The 17,340-nt window shown below is 35.5% G+C and overlaps 1 protein-coding gene across 9 annotated transcripts in view; it reads right to left on the reverse strand.

The window, feature by feature from the left end:
- CDKL5 (cyclin dependent kinase like 5) overlaps window positions 1-17,340 on the reverse strand; it is a 251,901-nt gene that overhangs the window by 165,394 nt on the left and 69,167 nt on the right. For all 9 annotated transcript variants that reach the window (XM_074299887.1, XM_074299881.1, XM_074299886.1 and 6 more), the window contains one exon: window positions 363-595. In XM_074299887.1, the coding sequence (XP_074155988.1) occupies window positions 363-426 (64 nt within the window). In that variant the 5' untranslated portion in view covers window positions 427-595. The remainder of the gene's footprint in view (window positions 1-362; window positions 596-17,340) is intronic.

Raw genomic sequence — 17,340 nt, forward strand, 5'->3', positions numbered from 1 at the left:
TATAGTATCTCCTGTAGAAATACATCTGTGTATTAATAAAGATCACCTTATATAAACATCATTAGTGCTAAAGACATGCTAATAAATATCTACTCAAAAAGTAAAAATAAAACCCACAAGTTTGAGAAGCTACACAAACATTAAAAAGAAACTCTTAAAGTAAAAAAAATCTGCTGTTTATAGACTGGATTATGCTGTCCTCTATTACACGAGAGGAAATTTAAGCATTTTATTTAAAATGAGATATATGGGTGAATTATTATAAACTTTAAATCATCTGAGTCATAATTAATGAGGTTTTGCCATACCAGAATAGCCCAATATTCCTCAAGAATTCAGTTAATTCAGGAAATCTAACTTACCTTCACCTACAACCCCAAGGATCTCAAATTTATTCATCACATTACCAATGTTAGGAATCTTCATGAAGACAAATTCCTCTTTTGATGCAAGCCACAGAACATGGCACAAAGAAGGGTTATTTGAGAAAGTTATGTAGTTGGCTGTATTGGAAGAACTTGAAGAAAGAAATCCACGCTGGCTGATGGGAATTCTCACATACTTGTCCTAATTCTGAAGTATAAAATGATTCCCCCTAAAAGAACAAATAGCACAATTAACAGTTGAAAATCTTACATCAGAGTGCTTTAATTTAAAATTGTCCCTCTAAAATAAGAGACAAGGAGCTCAGGATGCTTATTTAAAAGAGTGAGATTTACATTACAGACTGTCTTACTATATCTCAATTGTGAAACTCAGAACAGTAGGTTTATAAAAAAGATAAAACAACTCCAGATAACAGCACAGATGCTTTGTAAAGTCCAATCTGTATTTTAATACACATTTGGTCATTTAAAGTAGCATGGAATTAAATACAGTTTGCTTTAGTGGAGAAAGAAAAATCATCATGAATAAGCTAGAAACATCCATTATCTTCCCCATTTGATTTAGCAAATGCCTCTTCTTATGTGAGCTCCATGAATACCTGGGCTTCAACTTAATGTCATAATCCTCAGCCTTTAAAGAATCAATCATTCACCTTCAGAGTAACCCTTAGAAGGGAATGACTACATGCCCAGCACTGTGTTTGGTACTGAGAACACAAAGACAAAAAACAAAACAAACTTCTCTGCAAAAGTCCAAAAGAGGCAGTGGATATCTGAACAAGGATGGTGGGCAGAGTATGTAGAAAAGAAAGGCAGAATCTATAATGCTGTGAAAGTAGTGGGATTTACAGCACTGAAAAATTGGCTGAAGGAGAGAAGGGAAGAGAAGAAAGGAGGAAATGAGAAGAATAAAAAATGACTCAGGTCTCTTGAGAAAAGCTGGAACATAAGATGATCTCTGTGTATTGATGCAAAATGAAGTCAGTAGAACAAGAACATATAAAATGACTCTAAGAACTGTGAATCAAAACAACACTAAACTCTACTTAATTATAATGACCTCTGGCCCTTGAGAGCAGAGGAAGAAACACTCATGACCCCTTAACTGTATTTTCTATGATAACAGGAAAAGTTCAATTCATTAATCAACAATTATTTATTAAACATCTATAATGTCAGGCATTCTAAAGGAGCTGAGAATATAAGTACCAAAAAAAAATCTAAATCCTATTCACAAGGAGGTTACAATTTAATGGATGAGGGGGCAAATCATAAAAAGAACATGATTAAGAAGCAAGTATCATCAATAAAGCCATGAGCTATGCCTCCTGCAGCTTATTTCACAGTGTCTGATTTAGAACTTAAATGACTATTCTATATATTTGCTTCTTAGAATTTCATAACTGTTTCTTGGGGGAATGTGAATTGATATTCTGCTTACCATAAAATATACTGCCTGATCAAAATTCCTCTTTTAAAAACTCCACTTCACAAAGAAGCCCCTCATTCTAATTCTTTAACTATAAATGGCCTTAATTTAGATTGTAGGTTATCTGGGAAAGTAGTACCACCAATATCATAAATTTTTGTTAGATTATGATCGGATCATTAGGAATATAATTGAAAGGAGGAAAATATGTTTGTTTGGTTTTTTTTTTTTGTGTTTGATCTGCATTTTTAAAAAATTTTATTAAAGCTTTTTATTTACAAAACAAATGCATGGGTAATTTTTCAACATTGACCCTTATAAAACATTCTATTCCAAATTTTTTCTTTCTTCCCTCCACCCCTTCCCCTAAATGGCAGGTAGTAACATGTTAAATATGTTAAAATATGTTAAAGCCAATATATGTATACATATTTATAGTTATCTTGCTGTACAAGAAAAATCGGATCAAGAAGGGAAAAAAAAAAGAGAAAGAAAGCAAAATCCCTGCAAACATCAACAGAAAGAGTGAAAATGCTATGTTGTGTTCAACACTCAGTTCCTCCAGTCCTCTCTCTGGGTATATATAGTTCTCTTCCTCACTGAACAATTGGAATTAGTTTCAATCATCTCATTGTTGAAGAGAGCCATGTCCACCAGAATTTGTATAGTTTTGTTGCTGTTCTGCTGGTTCTGCTCATTGCATTTAGCATCAGTTCATGTAAGTCTCTTCAGCCTCTTTGAAATCATCCTGTTGGTCGTTTCTCATAAAACAATATTCTATAACATTCAGATAGCATAATTTATTCAACATTCTCTAATTGATAGATATCCATTCAGTTTCCAGTTTCTAGTCACTACAAAAAGGTTTGCCACAAACATTTTTGCACATGTTCCCTTTCCCTGAAAGGAGGAAAATGTTTTGGAAGAAAAGAAAACTAATTCCATTTTAGACACATGAAGCTTTAGGGGACTTCAGGAAATAATACTAGAGAACATAAGCATGGCAAGGTGTGTGAGAGTAAAATGAATGGGAATGATGTAGCTGGGAGTCATCCAAATACATATAATTAAATAAACCCAAGGTTGGAAGAAGAGTATGGAAGACTGGGAGAAAGGAATGAGCATGGAGAAGTTATGAAAGCAAAAAAATTATGCTTGTTTGGTGATCTGAAAGGCACTGTTAAAAGATGCTATGCTAGATTTTAAGTTACACATGCTGGATTCAATGCAACTATTTTTGTCTGTATGATCTTAGGTGAGACAACTTTTCTCAGCTTCAATTTCTACATTTGCAAAATGAAGATAATGAATTAGATGGCTTCCAAGACCCTTATTACTTCCAAATCTATTGTGAATTATGAATATGCATAAAAATTAAAAGGGAACATAAGAAATTAAATTGGACTACAAAAAAGATATAAAATCATCAAAATATAAAGGGTAAAATTTTAATCAAAATGATCTTTGGATTCTGTAAGTGCAACTAATTCTAAGAAAATAACTTCTGGTAATGACTTCAGAAAATCATTTAAAATTTTTATAAAATATAGTTATTAGCTTTTTAGGGAGAATAAACCATATTAATACACTACATTCAATTCCCAATTATAGGTAATTCTAATATAGCTTTACCCTGCTTCATAAATGAGCAATAATGACTATGCAAATTTCCTTTTAAATGATTTGCTGAACTCAAAAGATTCAATGTTGGTATGGTATAAATTACCCAAAGGCCTAACTAGAACAAATGATGGAATTAATCAATATGACGTTAAAAAGTAGATGGAGCAAATAGACGATGAAATGGATAGAGCACCAACTCTGAAGTCAAAAGGACCCGAGTTTCAAATTCAGCCTCAGACACATATTTACTAGCTGGGTGACCCTAGGCAAGTCAATTAACTCTAATTGTCTCACCAAAAAAAAAAAGGAGGAAAAAAAAAAAAAAAAGAAAGAAAAGAAAAGTAGAGAAAACAACTAGAGAATTTATAACTAGAAACAGCCTTAGAAATCATCTGGTCCTAGTCCTTACTTTACAGACAAGAGCACTAAGGCTCAGTAAAGTTAAGAGATAATCTGTTTCACACAGCTATTAATAGCAGAGCTTTTCTTACCTAGCCTTAATCATTGAATGGCTGCTGCTTCAGTCAAACTAAAACTTCTTAAAGACCTTGGTTTAAAAAGATCAATGTCTCCCACTGCATTTAGAGCCATCACCACTTGTTCTGATCTATATCTGGCTACTGAACACAGATCCAAAGGAGAAAGTGGCAGATGACCTTGCACAGCCCTTCACTTGTAAGTCATAGTATCCTCTCCCTGATGTCTTGAGTATAGATACTTAGAGAGTATATAGACATAAAGAACCTCTGGGAATACTAGGAGGAGCTGCTCCACAAGGGACTCAACTCCAACTGGCCAGTTGGGCAACAAGGCTCTTTTTTTTCCGTCTTCTTTTATCTCCCTTCCTTCTGTCCACATAGTGGGTATTACACTCTTAACTGGGGGGTACTTTGCCCACTGGATGTAAATTTTGATCCTGGAAATCTCCCAAGATATCTTGGGATTTATTAGCTAAATTTCTTTCTTAAGAACCATGCCTTAGACTCAAATCACTCTGGCTCTCATTGACTAGCCAACAATAGGTCCCAAGCCAAGTACCACAATTGTTTCTGTTTTAGCAAAGAGGCTCATTTTTTTTTTTTTTTATTAAGCCTTAATTATTGATTGGGCATTGCCTCAATCAAACTCAGACCTTACACCCAGGGACATCTCCAGTCTTCTGGACCTATATCTGGCCACTGGACCTAGATGTCACTGGAGAAAGTGAAGCTGAACAGTCCTCCTTCACTGAAATCCAATCATTTGCATATCATTGGCAGCACCTCCAGGAGTTCCTCTTCTAGGAAAAAAGTACAAATAATCACAGGTCTTCTCCTAAATCCTTTCTCCTAAATCTTTCTTTTCCTCCTCTTCTCAATATTGCAACTCAGGTTCTGATATCGGTGGTGTGTCACAATTCCTTTTTATTGTTCTGCCTGTTTCCCTAATTGTTCTGCCTCAGTTTCCCTAGTTGCAACCCCACTTTCCTGCTCATTAGAACTAAGATAATTAGAGCTGTGGAGATCTGAGATTCTAGAAGATAAAACTCCAGATGTCCTATCTCAGATACCTAATTGGCATTGTTTATAACTCTAAATTTCAGGTTTCCTGGCTCTAGTTAGACACCTCCTAAGACCTCCCAATTTGTTAGAATTTATGGTCCTACCCCCAACCTGTCAGAACCGGATTGATGATCCCTGCCTGGAGATTCCTACTCGACAGAGTATGGACTCCACCCCCCTTTGTCTACTAGAGCTTAGAGTCATATATATGTCATTGAGAATTCCCTTTCACTGTTGGATGCTTTGGATATCAGACCTGGGGGCATGATGCCCCCAGCACAATCTCTCCCTCTCAGAAATCCAAATCAAAAATTAAAAACTCTAATTTCTATTTTGTCTCAGTTTCTCCAGCATTACACTGAGTCCCTAGACTTTAAGAGGTGGGCTTTCATCTCTGGTTCCAATTCCTATCTTCTGGCCATAAGCCATGTTTTCTTTTCTTTCTTCATCAATTCCAATTTTCCAACTCTATCTTTCTTACTTTTGGAAGTTTTGTTCCCCTCTCAGAAGAAAGTCTTGTTTACTTGGTTTGTTTTTGTTTTATGCCTGGTGCGTAAGCACAAAGTCTGAAAGATAGTAAATATTTACTAAACCTTTTCATTCATTTCACTCAGAGTTCAGTAATTTTTTCCATATACCCTAGTCCTAATGCCCTGAAACTGTGTCCCCTTTAGTATGTAAAAGAAGGGAGATTCAAGCTCTCCTCGGGGAAAAGTATACCTCCCAGACCACGCCCTCTTAAGTGGTCCCATTCAGTTGGAGATCTTGGCCAGATATTCCTATTGAATACAAGATAAGTACTCCCTTTTCAACTGGAATTCTAGGCCTGGGGGGGATTGATAACATTGAGGGATTCTCATTCAATTTTGAATGGAACCCCTAACCTCAGACTGATAAGACAATTCTGAACTCCAAATCTCTTCAGAAGTCTGAAACAGGAATTTGCTTTGCCAGGAAGCTCTCTTCTTGGCAAAGCTGCCTGCCAGGACACTGCCCACTGTGAAGATATTCTCTTCTCAATGTTAACCTTTGTTGTTTCCCTAACAGCTTCTCAGTGCCAATAAAATTCCCTTTTGCCTAAGATTTTCAGGTTTGCAAATTCTTTCACATTGGACCAGAGGGGATTCCCCACTCTAATTCTCACATCTCTTCTCAAACACTAGCACTGAAATCACTAAGGCAAGGAGCTTAATTAGATTTCTAATTTCATATTTTGTGGATTCTAGACTCAGGCCAGGATGATATGAAAAGTATTCCAGAAGCCATCTTGTCTACTGAAATATAATGGAATGGTCAAGCTAAACAGGGAGAGAAGCCAGAGGGGCAAATGTCTGAGAGTCTGGTATGCTTGCTGAAAAGCTGATTAACCCTCTGAGATCTAAAGTGAGTGTGATGAGGTCTTGAATGATGAATGTGGTGGGCAGAGAGAATGTGAAGCATTGATAAAATTGTTTCCTAAGGCAGGCAAAAAAGAAGCCTCTGATAGAGTCAGTTTAATTCTATGGTCCCATTTTCAGTGAAGGTAATCCAGTCAGAAATCCAAGTCTCTGAGGCTAAATTTTCCCTATAAATCTGCTGTTGGCCCCTGGCTTCAATGCTGCCCTCCTTTGAGACAGTCCATCACAGTTCTCTATCATCTGGTGTCTTTCCCATTACCCATCCCTCTATGCCTGTCTCCTTATCCTTCCCCCCATGGTGTCTCCTAACCACACCATGCCTTATGGTGTCTCTCCTCTCCTGACCCCACTGCTCCTTACAGCTAACTCTTTTAGGGGGCTCTAAGTCCCTTTCATAATTTAGTCTGCCAGCTAAAAACATGCCCCAACCTCATGGAGTGGTCTTTCTCCTGGGAAATGGCAAGTTCCACTAGAGAACTGGCATCTTCTGAATGTCTTATTTTGTCTGTAACCTCTTTCCCTAAACAAACCTACCTTTGTCACAGAGAATGGGCATTGTGAATTCTTCACATGACCAAACCCAAACATTTGGTGCCTACCATCATTTGGTGCCTAAATAACATTAAAATATCAGCCACATCAAGTACCTCAGACCTTTTTTTTTTTTTAATTTTTAAAAATATTTTAATAGATTAAAATGAGCAAAGTTCAATGCCGGTTACTGTGGAGGATACAAGGATGTACAAGAAATATACATCCCTGCTTTTTTTTTTTTTTTTTTTTGCTGAGGCAAATGGGACTAAGTGACTTGCCCAGAGTCACACAGCTAGGAAGCATTAAATGTCTAAGGCCAGATTTGAACTCAGATCCTCCTGACTTCAGGGATAGCACTCTATCCACTGTGCCACCTAGCTGCCCCTATCCCTGTTTTTATGAGTAAAATATAAATGTCTCGTGCTCAAACAATCTTTCCTTAAATTAGGTAAGGAAATACAAAAAGCTTAAAATTATTAAAGGTATGACTTTGCTCAACCCTCTTGTAAAACACTTGAGTGTTTACTGAAGTGACATTATTAGATCTTGTGGCAGACAAGCAAATGTACTTTCAAGCTTATTTTTAATCCTATTTTGTCACTGGTTGCATATATTCAATAGTCATTTCACACTATTTTTAAAAATCTAACTGATAAAAATGTAATCAGAATATTTTACATTTGCTGTTATTAATTAGGAATGATCCAAACAACTGATACACTTTGGAATGCTATGAATAACTACACATTTAAAGATAACTTCATAAGGTGCTTACAAAGCTCGACATTAGTTACATTTGGTTTAGTACATGACCCAAATGGAATGACAAGAGAGATATCTGGTGCTTTGCTGAATCAAAATCATTAAGGTATATTGTTATATTACTGTTGATAGTTTGGTTATTAGGAATCTGACAGAAGAGAAAGGAGATCAAAGATTGGGAGGAAAGCAAGGTCTGTACAGTCATAAAAAGAGATCTACATTTGGCAAACATGGAAAAAATACAGAGTGGGGTTTTGTTCTCAAAGAAAGAACAAACACCACACACAGCTTATAAAAAGGGCACAGACAAAACATAGTTTCAAATTTCAGAACTGGACATTCCATTATTTTGAGCCAGTGTTCCTGTTATAAACTGTGACCCTTTAACTTTTTGGGGACCCTGCATCCCCCTTGGGGGGAATTCCTGACTCTCAAACCTGGGAGGAGCACACCTTTTCTAGACAACACCTTTCCCCAGATAAGTAATCTCATTTGATTTGAGATCTTGGCCAGGGGCATAATCACCATCCTCTATTGAATTGGAGATTAGTCCCTCAAACTGCTCCCAGTTCAGGGGGCCTGGGCAAACCTGATAAAGTCTCAGAAGGCTAATAAAAGCCCAAATCTTTGCCACATTCTTTATCAGGAGTTTGGTCATTAAGAAAGCTGTCTTCTCAACTGAGATACACAGGTGTGTAGACACCTGTCAGATTGGCTAAGATGACAGGAAAAAATAATGACGAATGTTGGAGGGGATGTGGGAAAACTGGTACACATGTATTGCTGATAGAGTTGTGAACTCCACTATTCTGGAGAGCAATTTGGAACTATACTCAAAAAGTTAACAAACTGTACAATACCCTTTGATCCAGAGGTATATTGGAGCCCTATTGGGCTTATATCCCAAAGAGATATTAAAAAAGGGAAAGAGGTCTGTGTGTGCAAAAATGTTTGTGGCAGCCCTTTTTGTAGTGGCTAAGAACTGGAAATTGAATGGATGCCCATCAATTGGAGAATGGCTGAACAAATTGTGGTATATGAATGTTATGGAATATTATTGTTCTGTAAGAAATGACCAACAGGATGAATACAGAGAAGCTTGGAGAGACTTACATGAACTGATGCTGAGTGAAATGAGCAGGACCAGGAGATCATTATACACTTCAACAATACTATATGAGGATCAATTCTGATGGAAGTGGCTGTATTCAGCAATGAGAAGATCCAAATCAGTTTCAACTGTCAGTTTCAATTGATCAGTGATGAACAGAACCAGTTACATCCAGTGAAAGAACACTGAGAAATGAGTGTGAAGCACAACATAGCATTTGCACTCTGTTGTTTGCTTGCATTTTTTTTCTTCCCATGTTATTTTTATCTTCTTTCAAAATCTGATTTTTCTTGTGCAACAAGATAATTGTATAAATATTTTATTTATATATATATATATATATATATATAGTATTTAACCTATACTTTAAAATGTTTAACATTTATGAGACTGCCTGACATCTAGGGGAGGGGGTAGAGGAAAGGAGGGGAGAAATTGGAACAGAAATGTTTAAAAGGGTCAATGTTGAAAAATTATCCATGCATATGTTTTGTCAATATAAAGCTATAATAATAATTTTTTTTTTAAAATCTGTCTTCTTAGCCTACTGATTTCTTAACCCATCTTTGTTAATTCCTAATCAGAATCTATTTGCCTTTCTGGTCTTAGCCCACTGATGAAGATTATTTTCTTCTCAGTATAAATGCACCTTTGCTAATTCCTAAACAAGACCATGCCCACTAAGAAAGTTGTCTTAACAAGCTGTCTTCTTTGTGTAAATAAATCCCTCTTTGCTACAGACTTCAAGTTTTCGAATTCTTTCTTTGCAAGAGATCTGAGAAATCCACCAGAGGGGATCTTTTACCCTCAATTCTCGCACTTCATCATTCCCACTTCCAAATCCAGATGACAAGCAATCTTTAAGAGTACTTTAAGAACAACCTAGTTTCCATGTTACAAACACAACATGACACTGTTCTGATCTCCTGAAAGCCATAATAAATTTTATTTCAAAATAATAAGGCAGAGGTAAAATGACTGCAGCCAGATCTCTATTAGATATGTGAATGGAGGCAAAGCAATACAGCAAATAATCCAAAACACTAGCTAATAGAAAAGTAATTTGTCTCTGAATTAGGAATATTTTCTTTAATTAGAGCAGTATAGCTGCCTTCCTATGTTATACTTAGATTAAGACTAGCATTAGTTGCCATTTTCTGAGCCACACAGAGAAAGAGAAGAGGGAGAGGTAATGAGAGTATAGTTTAACAGCATGCTAAATATCAGGAATTAGCCAAAAAGAGATTAAATCTTTGATATACAAAATCCCCATTCATTCCTTCATTCAAGCAATACCTTTTTAGCCAAGGACTAGCCAAGAAGACTAGTCTTTATGAACCGATTCTGTTGCTTTACTTCCCCACCTAAGAGAAATTATTAATAATCAATTATTAAGATTGGGATCCAGAGATGTTTCTTTTTTTACTTCCTCATTAGACTAAATCTTCAAGAACATTTTTGTCAATGTTAAACAGGACTCCACCCAACTAGAACTTACTTCTGTTTAATATGTAAAAAGAATCTTGCATTTTAGTCCTAAAAAGCTGGGCTTATGCCCAGGTGAATTCCACCACTTTTCAATTTTAAGACCTCCGGGTAGAGATGAAGTCGTTTGTCCAGGAATGCTGCAGAGTCTCAAGATCAAGTCAAGAACTCAACTGAAAGAGCTGGAGGAGCTTAAAACTTCTGGCCCACCTCCTCATTGATAGTCCACAAATCAGGGTTGACAATGGCCTGTTAGAGGTACTCATTTTCCAAAGGTATTTAAACAATTGATAATACCTCTGGTCTTTTGTCTTTGGTTATAAAGAGAAATCACTGACATCAATTTATTTGTTAGCCTAATTATTAAAAATGATTATTAATTACCCAAGAACTCTCTCAGGCTTTTCATGTATCTCACACCACAAGGAAGAGGATAGAAAAAGCATGTTTCCAAGAGAGTTGGGATGATATGCAGTGGAGGACCTTGAAGAGATTTGGGGACATGTAGATATTCTGCAACTGATTATGGTTTGCTAACAACCATATGGTAAATTAGAGAACTTCTTTCTTGCTATATCCATGTGTAGGTACTTCTCTTAGTGTGATTCCTTCTCAATTAGTATAGTCCTGTGAAAGAATGCTTTGGGTATAGTATGGCTCCAAAAATACAGGCTTCTATTTTTAGAAAGTTTTTTTTTTTAGGAAATAAAAAGAGAAACATCTCTGGATGTTTCTGGATATTAAGAGAGAGAGATAGGGGTTCTATCTCACACTCATCAAATTGGCAAAGATGACCAAAAAAGAAAAAAAGCAAATGTCTTTAATCAATAATGTTTTCCTTCATTGTCTGTTGTGGCCCTGGATATCTTAGAATCAGCCAGAGTCAGGATAAGCAAAAGTCTTTATTCTTGGTCTTTTGGGGTCACAGTCAGGGGATTAGATCTAGCAATCTCCACGCCTCCTTCCTCTCTCCACCGCCAAAAGAATGCACCTCCAGTCCTATTCCACCCCCTTATCTGTCTCTTTTCCTTCTTTGTCCACACCCACAGATTCAGCACAGAATAGTTGGGGAGGGTCATTCTCCAAGCATATGTTAATAGAGAATTGTCTAATTGCTAGGTTACCTTGCACCAGCTCAGTTCTAGCCCTTTACAATTGTCACTTTTGTAGTATTCTTCCCAACTGTCCAATAATAACCCATTTGTGCCTATATCATAAGGGACACTAAAAACATGACTACAGACTTAGGTTTTAATTGAATTAGATTTAAGGAAAGGGAGACTATACAGTCTATTTTCAAGTCAATATGGTTAGGCAATATTTTTAAGAGTGATTCTATATTGAGCAAATTTTTCTCCAAATATTCTGGCTAACAATTGCCTCTGTACTGAGGCATAGGGGAAAGCAACTGTGACAACTGGTGAAAGCCAAACTATAGAATGGATTCTTTATATCAAGTAGTATTCTTTAACATGCTGCCATGGATTGTATATATCTTTCATGACCCAAATTCCAAGCTTTATCTCTAATTTATTTTTTCCTTCTTTACTGGTTTAAAATCCTCTTGAATCTTCATTTTTTTTCTCCCTTTTTATCTAGTATGTTTTTCCTGAATACAAATCTTTTCATGCTTCTAAATTGTGAGAACTATTACAGAAATGAAAGTAATGTATGAATAAAATACTTATTTGACAAATTAAAACATTGATTGGTGTTTTGTAGCCTCATACATAAAAAAATAGTAATCTTGTTATAAAACAAAAAGAAAACAGAAGATATAATTGAGGAAGGAAAAGTTCAAGGAGCTTCAAACCACTAAATAAAAATATGCTTCTATGTGGTAAAATTACTTCCGAACATTGTATATCCTTATGAGAAATGTATTATTTAATATCTATTATATTTCATTTCCTATTTCAGGCAACATTCATAAATAAATGATATTGAAATTACTACTACCTCAAGTCAATCCTCTTCAAAATACTTCCCATAAAAGATGGGAATACTTGTCCTATTATTAACAGGACAATTCTTTATATTCTCTTAATCCATCTTGATAAAAAAAAAAGATGATTTCTAATATAGGCTCTAGTCTTTTGTTTTCTCCCTTATCAAATCAAATCAACTAATCAATTCTACAAACAGGTTTTGAACATGTATATGCAAGGTACTTACACATAGGACTGATGCCTCCCCACTTCAGGATCCAATAAATCCTCTTTTGGTGGATACACTGAAGCAACTGGAACTCCCACAAAGCAGCCCTGTGCTAAGAAGAGCTCTCTCCATTCCCCTGCTCACCTTTGGAGAAACCAAGCACTATATTCCTGTCCCTACTCCTCATAGTCCTTCTCAGGAATTAAAAAGGTTCAGGCATACTTGTGTAGTAATTCACCTATTATCTAGTTAAATAGATTTTTTTCTCTTTTTTTTATAGTCAGCCAATTTAGAAATAAACTTTTCATTTCAAAGAACTCTTCACTTAGCTAAAAATTGCCTGCATTTTGCTAGGTGTTCTAGCAAATATAAAGCAATAGAAGACACGTTGGCCTGTTTTCAAGGAGCTTACAAAGCATTTGGGAAAAAAAAAACCATAAACTGAAAAGTGTTATAACTGTTATAACTGAGATCTGAATCCCAGAATGGCCACACCCCTCAGTGTGAAGTGTTAGTGACAGTCTCCCAATGGATCCTAGTTGTACCCTCTAGAATCTATCAGAAATCGAAGTCCTCATTATAAAGTGCTTTTCAACCTTTAAAGGACTATATGAATTTCAACAATTATTATGATGATTGAAATCTCATTTGTTTTAATTTGAAAATCTTAAGATTCATTGTTTTAGAAACATTTTAAATCATTTTAGTGTGGTTATTCATAGTTGCAATTATCATTTAAAAATTGTTCATATCTTTGAATGATCTATTTATTTATTAGGGAATTAGCTTTCAATTTTATGTGTATCCTTTTGCTTGTTTAACATAGCACCAAATCTATCGATTCAAGCAGGTAGAATAGTCATTTTTTATTTTATTGGGGCAGTCCAACTGCTGAGGGAGTTGGAGTGAAACAAAGCCAGCTGGCCAAATAGTATGGGTTACTAATTGGCAATTAAGGTCAGGGGATAGAAAGTTTATATAGCATTATTTGGGCTCAAGCCATTTTAGTAATACTAAGACTGCTGAAAATAGAATTTTAGAATCTTTTTCAAACAATAGCTTAGCCACAGGTTCTGTTAAAAACAAAGTTAGTCAAAATAACAACTTGGTTGCCTGGGTTCAAGGAACAGTTTATCCCGTCAGTGTTCCTTTTGTGGGTCCAGCAAGTCTAAATAGACTTATGTTAGTGATTTTTAAAAATGTTTGTTAGCAACTTTCATAAGCTAGGTCCCACAGTTAGGGTCCAGCATATCCTCTATACAACCTCACACCAATTTTTTAATAAAGAGTATTTTTAGTCACATCTAGATTAATTCTCATATATTCTGTGTTATATTTATTTTAAATAGAATTTCTCTTTCTACTATTCTTGTTTTTTGTTAGAGTAGAAATAATGATCCATTCTGTGAATTTATGTGGTGCTCTGATATTATACTGAAAGTACAAGTATTATGCCACCTACAATATCCAAATTAAGGACAATTTCATGTTTTCTTTGTTGATGTTTATGTTTCTAATTCTTTTTTTGCTTTACTGCCAATTTTGTAATATTAAACAGTACTGAATAGAGGAAGAAATCTTATTTTACCTACGCACATTTAATGTGAAAGTTTCCCAATTTAAGAAATTTAAAGTACACTAGCTCTCTATATTAGCTATTTATCTATTCAGATATATATTACCTCATAATGCCTTGTAGATTTTTTTACATAAATCAATACAATATTCAACCAAGACTTTTTGTGTACCAATTGATCTGATAATATATGTTCTTTTTATTATTTCTATGATTTATCATACTATTTTTCTACTTTTGAGCATCCTTGAAACTTTGGACAACTTGGTCATAGTCAATATTTTGAGTATATATTGTTACTGTCTTTCTGCTAAAGCACAAAAACTACTTCTTTAATATTAATTAATAATATTGTGTATTCTATTTTTTCTCTGTGCTACTCCTCTATAGTTTTAGTTCTCATAATCGCATTTCTCTCATCATAAATTATCTGACAGACCTACTTCTTTCTCAATTACTAAAAATAACTTTTGTAACAGAATTAATAACTGCTCTTTAAAGATCTTATACAATTCACTTAAAAATCTATCTAGGTCAAAGTGATTCTCCCCACCTTTGTACTTTATTTATGGGTTACTCCAGTTGTTTTTCTTAGATTGGATTAAGACTCTGTTGCTTATTTTATATTTGGATATTTTGCATTTTTATACATAAAATCTATTTTTAAGTTCTCGATTTTGATGGAATGTAACAATCCACAATACTTTCTGACAACTGTTATATTCTATATACATTTTGAATTTGCTTATTCAATTTAAATTTTTGGTCATTTGATTTTTAGTCTCTTTTTAAGTCAAATCAGCTAGTCCTGATTTTGCTTAACCTTTTTTCCTTCAAATCAAGTCTTGGCTTGATCAACTCTATAGGGTATTTTTACTTTCAAACAGATCTCTCCAGCAATATTTTAAAGACTTTCTTTTGACTTTCTGATTTGTTAATTGCCATTAAAAAAAAAAAAAAAAAAACCCTTCTCTTTTTCTACTGTTACTAAATTGTAAAATATATAAATTTCCCTCTGAAAATTGCTTTATCTAAATCCAAAAATGTTTATTATTTTCTTTAAAATTGTTAATAACTATTTTGATGATTTATTCATTGAATCACTCATTTTGTTCAGTATGTTGCAACTTGATCTTAGTTTAGGATTGGATCTTTTTTTAATTTTCACTGTAATTACTAGTAGTTTTGAATTATGTTCTTTAAAGGGAACAGGGAAGGGGAATAAGCATTTATGTAATGCCTACTACATGCTAGGCACTATGCTAAGCAGTTCACATATACCTCATTTGATCTTCACAATAATCTCGAGAAGTTCTACTGTTCCAATTTAACAGTTGAGGAAACTGAGGTAAAAGATGGTAAGTGAGATTACCCCTATTTCCATGCTTCCATCTCCCTCTGTACATCTTTCACCCCTTGTCTTTCTATCCTCTGAGATTATAAAAGTGATTTCTGCCCTTTTCCCACTCCCAATCCTGGTCTTCCCCAAAGACTATCCAAAAAAATAGGAGTGCTTTGGTCACATAAGTATCCAGCTTCACACACACACACACACACACACACACACACACACACTTCCAGGAACTCTCTAGTTGTTGTTTAGTTATTTCAATTATATCTGATTCTTCATGACTCCATTTGGGGTTATCTTGGCAAAGAATCTGGAGTGGTTTGTCATTTCTTTTTCTATCTCATTTTATAGATGAGGAAACTGAGGCAAAAAGGGTTAAATAACTTGTCCAGGGTCACACAGCTAGGAAATGTCTGAGGCCAGATTTAAACTCAGGAAGATGAATCTCCCTGATTCCCAAACCAATGTTATCCACAGCACTACCTAACTGCTCCATCACCTCTAGGATCAAATACAAAATCCTTTTTTACTTCAAAACCTTTCATAACCTGGCTCCATTCTGTCTTTCAATTCTCACACTTTACATCCTCCCCTTTTATGTACTCTTTGATCCAGTGACAAGTGGACACCTTGCTATTTTTCAAAAGACATGATATCTCTTGGCTCTGGGCATTTTTACTGGATGTCCCCATTTCTAGAATGTTCTCCCTATTCATCTCTGCCTCCCAGCTTCCTTCAAATACTAGTTAGGATCCTATAGGTCCAGCTTTTCCTGATCACTTTTAATTTTAGCACTTTCCATTTCCAATTTATCCTTGTATAGCTTCTTTGTACACAGCTTTTTGCATGCCGTCAATTATACTGTGAACTTCCCCCCAAGGCAGAGACTGTCTAGCCTTTCCCTGCATTCCCAGAGCTTACCACACTGCCTGACACAAAGTAGGTACTTAATAAATGCTTACTTATTTTCTGACTGACTTCTGTTATGAGCCAGAACTCTGTACTTAAAACAAGGATTCTTACAAGGCGCTAACTCAGTAGAATTGATAAAGACAATGGTTATCTAGTTTAGCATCCTGATTAATAGTTCTCTAGGTCAGTACATATAGTTCCACAAGATTCACACCTATGATAATGTAATTAGAATAGAGCATATAAGCTGGGACTGAGAGACAGATTCATTCCATTGTTCACCTTTGTGGCGGATGGAGGCTGAAGCACAAGCCCTCGGACTCAGAGATTCATCCCATCTCACACCCTGTGGTGGCAGGGCTCTCCTCCTTAGCTTCTCCACTGAAATCAAGACTCCGGAAGGCCTCTAAGGAAGCTAACCAGGCACCAGGCAAGGAAACTAGATTGTGAAGGAGATAATATAGGATTTACACTTTAACACCTCGCTATTTTTGTGGTGATTATTTGACTGAAAAAAAGGCTGCCCCAGAGACTTCCAGAAAACCAAACAAAAACATTACAGACTTCCTATAGTGTAAAATATGCCTTTGTCTTCCAACATTAGTTCCTCTTCATCTGACCATCCCTACTAGCTATGGTTCTATATCTATCTTCATCATAGCTAAACTTGAGAAAGTCATTTGCAGTAAATACCACTATTCCTCTCCCCTTACTCTTCTAAACTGTCTTTAGTTAAGCATTACAAATTCATTATTCAAGTTAACCTGCTCTCTTCAGTTACCAAAGATCTCTTAATTGTTCAGTATAATGGACTTTTTCTCAATCTTGATCCTTCTTCATTTTTATACAGCCCCTGACACTGGAACCACTTACTCCTAGATGATTTCTCCTCCCTAGATTTTCATGGCACTGATTTCTCCTGATTCTTACCCCTGACCAATTTTGTCCCAGGCCTCAAGGTGTCCTCTTCTCTATATTTTCCTACTTTCTGATCTCACTAACTCCCCCAGAATTGCAATTAACATCTTTATTCAGATTTCCAGATCTGTTAAATACTGAGTCACAGTCACAAATCT

This window comes from Sminthopsis crassicaudata, chromosome 3 (assembly GCF_048593235.1).
Source record: "Sminthopsis crassicaudata isolate SCR6 chromosome 3, ASM4859323v1, whole genome shotgun sequence".
Classification (NCBI taxonomy): Eukaryota; Metazoa; Chordata; class Mammalia; order Dasyuromorphia; family Dasyuridae; genus Sminthopsis; species Sminthopsis crassicaudata.